The 8621-nt window shown below is 42.1% G+C and overlaps 1 protein-coding gene across 2 annotated transcripts in view; it reads right to left on the bottom strand.

The window, feature by feature from the left end:
- Window positions 1–1526, bottom strand: part of USP49 (ubiquitin specific peptidase 49) — a 14952-nt gene extending 13426 nt beyond the window's left edge. The window contains exon 1 of one of the 2 annotated variants that reach the window (XM_028485139.1): window positions 2–1526. In XM_028485139.1, coding sequence (XP_028340940.1) covers window positions 2–666 — 665 coding nt within the window. In that variant the 5' untranslated portion in view covers window positions 667–1526. The remainder of the gene's footprint in view (window position 1) is intronic. The other variant, XM_028485140.1, reaches the window with a different exon arrangement.
- Between the last annotated feature and the right edge of the window lie 7095 nt (window positions 1527–8621).

The following is an 8621-nucleotide window of genomic DNA, read 5'->3' as shown; positions in this document are numbered from 1 at the left end:
GCGCGGCGCGGCGGCGCGGGGCGCGTGCAGCAGCAGGCGCGCGCTCTTGCGCGGAGGGGAGCTGGCCAGCTCCTCCAGCAGCCGCCGCTTCACCTCGCGCCGCCGCTGCCGCGCCGCCTCCTTCTTGCGCTCCAGCGCCTCCTGCCGCCGCCGCTGCTCCAGCTTGGCCTGGCCCCGCGAGGTCTTCTCGAACCAGAGCCGCAGAGTCCGGGCCAGTAGGCGCTGGCGCCGATACCACAGAGCCGTGAGCATCTGCGGCTGTCCCTGAGGAGCGCGCTGCGGCGGGATGGCGTCCTCGCCCGAGGCCATGGACCGCAGCGTCCGCCCGCGCCTCAGCGGCGGGTCCTGCGTCTGGCCCCTGACCGCCAAGAGGGAGCTTCTCAGCAGCTTGAGGTCCCCTTCCGGGTTGTCGTTGAGCACGTAGTCCTTGCACAGGTAGCAGAACACGTAGAGATCCCGGACCTCCATGGCTAGCGGGTGTCCAGTCTTTTCGAAGTGTTTGAGGGCGTGATCTTCGATGTAGCGGCCGCAGGCCACGTGCGAGCACTTGAGACAAGCCCACACGGACTCGGTGGTGGCGCACTCCCGGCAGCACCACTTCTGCGGGTTCAGGATGGAGTGGTCCTGGGCTAGCCGCAACCGCCCTACATGTTTGCATCTATCCATGTCGTATGGAAGTCTTCACTCTTTCAACCTGTCACGATAAGGGCCCTCGAAGAGAGAGAGCGAGAGAAAGCTTTCAGCAAATATTTTCCTAGAAAAAGTCTTGCAACCGGCATTTTCCACTCAATATTCATTAGTTTTCAATTCAAAACTGGTTCTTTTGGAAGGAAGTTTAAAAAAAGAAAAAGAAAAGCAATTTTGGCATAGACTGGGTATAACAAAAAGACAGTTAAGTTCCTTAAAAAGAAAGAATCATAAAATACTAAACGACAGACCTTAGCCCTAATGTGTAAGTTGACATTTTCTAAGGCTGTTAATTCTTGAATATCAGCTAATTTTTACGTAAGGCTGATTTGGAAATGTCATTTACCCTTATTTCACATTGCACCCAACTGGCCACCAGGGGAAAGAAACTTGTATTCTGAACCATCTCTGAATTGATGATGTCCTGGAAGTGAAAGCCTCTCTGTCTCATACTGACAAGATCCTGGCTGCATGCAAAAAGGGACAGGGCAGAGGAAAGGAGAGGAGAGACATAGACAGCGTTTCACATGCCAGTAGGAGAGATGAAGACTCTCAAATAAAAAGGCAATCTCAGGTCGGTTGCACTGTATTTCAAAGTCGAGATAAGAAGATAGGGTAAAAAAAGATAAATGGTAAGAAAGAGAAAGTCCTCTGCAGTACAAAGTATCATTTTTATTTTCTTGAGTCCAAAGATCCGGCTAAGTAGGTAGACTGAGCCTCAATCTAACATTTTGTCTTCTGTGGTCTGAATGTTTGCACCCCATTCATATGCTAAAATCTTAACCCCGAAAGGTGATGGTATTAGGAGGTAGGGCCTTTGGGAGGTGCTTAGGTCAAGAATGGGTTGACCCTCATGGGATGAGCCTTCAAGAATGGGATTAGTGCCTTTATAAAAGAGCTCCCTCACCCCTTCCTCCATGTGAGGACACCGTGAAAAGCCAGCCATATGGCTATGAACCAGTTAGTCCTTACCAGATACGGAATCTGGTGCCATGATCTTGGACTTCCCAGCCTCCAGAACTGTGAGAAATAAATGTTTGTTATTCATAAGCCACCTAGTCTATGGCATTTTTGTTACAGCAACCCTGAGGGACTAAGCCAAAGTGTCTTTTTGAAAAGAACATTTACATCTTGTAGAAAGGATGGGAAAACGTTTACCTTCCTTACTCAAAGAATAGTTAAGTACAGAACGAGACAAATCTGACTCATAGGACAAGAGGTGTAGTGGCTACTGGTATTACAGTATTTAACCAAACTACCAAGACAAAAGAAAAAAAAGCAAACCTTCTGGATGATATATGTAAAAATGCTTTTTATTTTTAAAAACAGTGGTAACATACTGAGATTTTTTTTTTTTTTGTCTTTCTAACATTGCTTCTTCAACATTGTTCATCAGAGAAGCCTAATGAGCAATTTTTCCAAGGGAAAGAGGCTATTTTAAAAGAAAACCTTTTATTCTTTGGAAACTTGACTGCCCCCCGCCCCCGCCAATACCAGCATTTAAATTCCCTAAAGGCAGTTCCTCTTATAAACTGGATTTCCTTCACCCCATTTCTTGCCCACTTTCATTTCTGTGAGCAAATACAGTTCCATGACTATGGGGTCACCCAGAGAAGTTCTAAATCCAAAGCACTCTGAGTAGTTCCTTTAGTTGGTTTTCCAGATGCCTTTTTTGCCTTGGCCCTATTGCTAAAACCCACAAATATACCACAGGACCAAACCAGAGATCCTTCCCATTTTTAAATTGCCCATTCCAGTGGGCAGGGGCCATGTCCCTATATAAGAAATCCTTAAATCATACAAAGGAAAGTAACCTAGATTATCTTCCATCAAGTCAGATCATGCTTTTCCTTTGAGTACTATCAGGATTTAGTTTCTACTATATTATTTTTCTAATTATTGACTGGTTACTAAGTGCCCTTTAAGTCATTTCTGTGGATGTATTTCTCCATTTCCTAACTAGCTATAATCTCCTTCAGAGAGGAGATCATGTGTTATATTTCTTTCTTTCCTTTTTTTTTTTTTTTTTTTTTTTTTTTTACTTTTGCCGCACTGTGTGGCTTGCGGGATCTTAGTTCCCTGACCAGGGATCGAACCCGGGCCCACAGCAGTGAAACCACTGTGTCCTAACCGCTGGACCGCCAGGGAATTCCCTATTTTTCTTTTTAAGAAAGAAAATTTTCTTTATAATTCTTTATAATTTCAAGACTTGTGGGTGATCAACTCTTGAGTGGTCAAAGGTGTTCTGTCAGAATTACCTCTCCACACAGACCAGAACAGTATTGAAATAACCATTTCTGTTTACTTTTTGTAGGGCATAGCCAAATTAAAACAGACATACATTTAAAAGATAAAATGGTAAATAAAGGAATTGTCTTTTTGCTACCTATTACCAATCAAGAATTTAAGTTGGATACTCATGATGCTTACAGCCAATTACTGGGGACACAAAAGAAAGTCAGTAATAAAAGAATGAAAAGGGGAAAAAAAAAAGACTGGCAATTCCCAAGTTTGTCACTAACTTCATATTTTTCAAAATGTAGTCTCTGAACCACCTACCAGCATCAGAATTCCTTAGGATACTTGTCATATGTACAGGTTTCTGGTCATGACTCCAAATGTGATGAATCAGATTTTGGGAGAGGGGTCTAAAATCTCCATTTTAAACAAGCTCTACAGATGATTCATTTGTACATTAAAACCTTAGAACCACTGTACTAATCCAGTAAATTATATAGGGATGAAGAACTCCTCATAGAAATCAAAGAAATCAAAGAATCAGTCAAAAATTTTATTTCTCAAGATCTTTCACTTAGACATTGTTCAATAGAACTTTCTGCAACGATGGAAATATTCTTTATCTGCGTTGTCCAATACTGTACTAACTAGCCACATGTGCCTCCTGAGTACTTGAAATGTGGCTAGTGAAACTGAGGGACTGACTTTTAATTTTATTTAATTTTAATTAATTTAAATTTAAATAGCCACATGTGACTGGTGGCTGCAGTATTAGATAGCACAGATTTAAATACACCAGGACATACTATCTTTAGCTCACTTGGGTTTTCTTTTTGTTTTCTTCCCTTTGGAAGATTCACTACTCACTGAATCATGTCTGAATAGCCTCTTCTAACTCAAAACCTGACAAATCCCCATTTTAGGCAAAAGGAACCTTGATGTGTCTTCAGAAATTTAATTGCTACTGAGATCTTATCACATGAAACATAGCACCGCTTCAAATCCTACAAACAGAGAATATTTCTATGAACAGGAACACAGCAACACAACACCCAGGACATCGATACCTTATGAAATCAACTTCTGTGCTAGAAAAAACATGCTAGAACAACCAAAAGCCAAAATAGAAAAACACTAAAAAACCATTCCACACCCTCTTCATGGAATGCTGTCAAATGGAAAGGGCACTCTGGAAATTCTTTCTTCCAATTTCATTTTCTGATCTATAAATCTGCTGATCACGCACATCCTTTCCTGCACAGCCTTTTTCCCATTACAGATCTGTCGTGGCAACTCACTAACCTGCCATATGGCAGAGTAAATCCATTCAGGAAAACACAGGGCTACTCTGCACCTCACCACACTGATTTAACCTAGGCAGACTAGCTTCTCTAGAGGAAAAACATAGCTGATCATGAAATGGAAATCACTCAAAAGTGACACAAAAGTCAACGCACACAATAGAGAATAAAGAGAATACAATCTTGGGTATACTCAGTTCAAGAAAGACCATGTATTTCACTCACCCCTCACACATCCTCTGACCACTTTATTTAAGAACAAGGCCTAACACTCACAGGCACAAAGAGGAAATCTATTTTACATTTCTCTGACATGGACCCCTTTTCCTTCATAATTGCTAAAGGTCATAAAAGTCCTAACATTCCACTTAAAACATATATCATCCAGTGTGACAGGGACCCAGTATCCAAAAGAGAGAAACTTGCAGTGTAACTGGGAATGAACATGATGTGCCTTAATAGTTCTTCATCGTTAAGTAGATCAGTAACTGTAAATAAATGTCCTGCTCACCCTGGATCAATCGGCATATAGGGAAAGCAAACCTGACAAAATATTAGCGTTTGCTTCTTTAAGTAATGTAGTTTTATTTTAAAAATCTGAATCAACTTGAGCTAAAAACCATAATTAATATTTAAAAGGATTCTACTATAGTTAATATCACCAAATAGTAAAAGAAGGTAATGGAATCTGTTCAATGTTTGCCTTTTGTTCTGATGAGAAACTTCTAGATTTATCACATTATTTTTTAAAGGTCTCTGTAGGAGAGAGATGACTGAGCATTATAAAATCTTTCAGAAACCTATAGCTTGAAAACATGATTCATCTTTTAATTGGACTATTCCAATTATTCTCAAATAGCAGATTTCTTAGACGATCTGAAATGGATAACAGCATCACCCGAAATAAAATTTCTGGGGAGAAATTCAACGAAAACAAAATAGGAAAAATGTAAGAGAATCTACTTTAGGGAGATTTTCATTTCTTCTCTCTCATCGTATTGATTTCTTCTCAGTTCTTGACTAAGGATAGTGGAAAAATCCTGCCTGATCTTGGTTAGAGCAAGCGGCATAAATTCCAGCTTCAGAGAGAGTAGACACTATGGTAACATGCTGACAGCCTTCATTTACATAAAAGAATACTAATTACGTGGTATCATCAACATCTGCGATTCTGCTCACCGCCATATGCGACAGAGCAGGGTATTTTAACCCTTCAACCTGCTACACATACCCTACATTACATGTCCCACAAAACCTGCAAAGGGTGCTTAAAGACACAATGAACACATTTTTACAAATAACAAGTGTTGAAAATGAATTTTATTTTCAGCTAACAGTTTATTTCTAAAAGATATGGGAAAATATAATTTAGTATCAATATCCAATTAAGAAAAAGATTTTTTAAAACAAGGTAGAAATCACATTAAGATACAGTTAATAACCCCAAAGGGAAGAATGCTGCATTTTAGAGTATTATATAGGGCTTTAAAAGGCTGTATTTTAAGTACAATGAAACTAGCCTTTTGAATTTTTGCATTATGGCTAAAATAAAAGCAAAACAAAGAAATAGATACAAAATAACAAAAACAAAAACTAGGGGCAGAGACTGAGAAGGGTGAGGCTAGCCCTTGGCTAAGGGCAGTGTGTAGTGGGGAGCACGCGGCGGGGTGGCGGTGCGGGGGGGGCGGGGGGGGAAGATGGCTGAAGGGGTGGAGGGTCCTCACAGCTGCTGCACTTTCCCTTGTTCCCCTTCGTTTCCATTCTCCCTGAATGTGGGCGTGGGTGGGTGGATGGGTGACGGATAACCTGTAGGTCAGAGCGTCCGTCCCTCAAAGACTCCTGCAGAGGCTGAATTCTCTGGGACGAGGTTGGAAGCTCTAACCAAATGTGTTCTTGAGCTCTTAAACCCGAGAGCGGAACGGCCACTGAAGCAGCGGCTCTTGGCCACAGGCGATGGTACGCTGATGCGCTGGGTGCGCCGGGGTCTTGCGAGGTTGGCCATCACTCGTCAGTAATCAAGCGCTGATGTTCGAGAATGAGCCTGTTTAATCACGAGTTACAGATTCAAGGTTATGTCTGCACAATAATGTCTCTCTCTCTTGCATTAGGATCTGCTTTCCTCAGTGAGAAAGCAGTAGAGTTCATCTAGAGAGCCAGCCAGCACACAAGCGATTGCCACAGCGCAGGGAGATGACAAAGATAGAACGACCAGCAAAGTACAGATGCTTTGCTCTGTGCCAAATGCCAACTTGTCTAACTGTATTAAGAGCCAGAATTGGGTGTAAGCCCTCTGTACCTTCAGTCTCTGCTCTCTTTTGTTTGCCTCCTTCCTCTCCAGCTGCAACATGCCCAAGTCTCTCCTGTCTGAAAAACACACAGACCCAACTTTGCCCTGCCTCTAGACTATCCTTGACACTATTTTTAGGCTTTCTCCTTCTGCCTACTTTATTTCTGGCAAGAATAATGTGCAGCTTCATCTTTCTCACACCTCACTCCTTCGCACCTTCATTTCATAGCAACTGTTTTCTCAAAGGTCTCTGCAATTTCCTCAGAGCTGAGTTCATCAGCCCTTTCTCAGTCCCCATCCACATCTATTCTGCCCCTGACACTGAACACACACTCACTCCTGCATTTTAGGCTGCTGTTCTCTTCCTACGTCTGTAAATACACTTTCTCTGTTTTCATGTGTGTCTCTCTTCCTTGAAATATAGACTCTCCTTAAGATTCTGTCCTCAACTCTCTTCTTGATGATTTCGTCTGTTCCTAGAACATCAAGTATCATTTCTATTAATTAATGTATTTTAATTCTCACAAACACTTTTTAAAAACCACTTTATTGAGATATAGTTGACATACCATAAAATTCACTCATTTAAACCACACAACTCAATAATTTTTAGTACACTCACAGAGTCCCATAAATACTTTTGCATATAAAATCTGTCCATTTCCTTACAGAGGCTTGGTCTCAGGTTGGATCTTCCCATTCTGATACCCGCATTATGGTATACTACTGTTAATGCTATTTGCGGGATGAAGCTTCTGAAAATGTTTTGCAGTTGTTTGTTTGGTAGCAGTGATGTACTGAGCTATACACAGTGAGATCATGTACTGAGTTATACACATTGTTTCATCCAAGTCTCCTGATGATCAAGACATGTAAGATGACAGACAGGGGGTTAAGGAAATGCCATCTGTGGAACAAAGCTAAGCGAGCTGGCCTTCAAAGGATCAGACTTTTTGATTCATTAACCTACTCTTGCCAAAGAGGTCTGTGCCTAAAACTTAACCCCTTTTCCAGGAGGATAGTAGACTGGGCGCAAGGGGGCCAAGGAAGACTGCTCATATAAAATTCAGAGAAATTCTGAATACACTGGGAGCCTGTGCACACGCGCACACACACACACAGAAATGTTACCTGTGACTCTGTGTGGAGAAGTGGCAGCCGAAAGTGGAGATAACTAGTTTGGCTGTGTAAAGATTAAACAGGTCTGCTTCAGAGCTTAGTAATTTGTGGCACTTCCAGATCAAACCTGGTGATGCTTTTAGTACGATCTCCCTGACAAGCTGGCGTTAAGGCAAAAGGTCCAAACTAAAGGCTCCCTCTTCTACTCCACTGCCACGTGGAAAAATTCTATCGCTACCGCTGAGAGAATCAGGGTTTACCCTTTAAATATCTGACCACAGGAATTATGGTTTGTCCCTGCAGTATGCCTCCAAAACACTGTTCTCTACAGCAGCTGGGCAGTCATCATAAGTGTGTACATATGTGTATACATATGTCCAAGTGTACGTATATTTCAAACTTCTAGAATTGTGCCCTTTAAATACATGCAGTTTATTGTATGTAAATTATATCTCAATACATTTGTTTAAAATTGCATAGACACACATGCACAGACACATATACACACACAAGTGAATAATATACCCCTAATGAAATAATGGATCTAGTCAGTAGCTCCTTCAACCACTAGGTGAAAGCTGACAGGAAACTTTACAATGCATGGATAAGGCTGACAGCATCTGACTCCAGTGATCAATTTCACATTGAAAATAGGACAACCAGACATTATATGCTTCCCTGCTATGATGCAATAAGAGGTTCACAGCAGCATCACCTATAAAGTACTCTTGCTAAAAGAACTGAACCTGGGCTTCCCTGGTGGCTCAGTGGGTAAGAATCCACCTGCCAATGCAGGCGACACGGGTTCGAGCCCTGGTCCAGGAAAAATCCCACATGCCGCAGAGCAACTAAGCCCGTGCACCACAACTACTGAGCCTGTGCTCTAGAGCCCGCGAGCCACAACTACTGAGCCCACATGCCACAACTACTGAAGCCTGCGCACCTAGGGCCCGTGCTACGCAACAAGAAAAGCCACCGCAATGAGAAGC

Source organism: Physeter macrocephalus, unplaced genomic scaffold (genome assembly GCF_002837175.3).
Source record: "Physeter macrocephalus isolate SW-GA unplaced genomic scaffold, ASM283717v5 random_316, whole genome shotgun sequence".
NCBI lineage: Eukaryota > Metazoa > Chordata > Mammalia > Artiodactyla > Physeteridae > Physeter > Physeter macrocephalus.
Note: the sequence above shows the minus strand (reverse complement) of the source record. Positions and strands in the feature narration are given on the sequence as shown.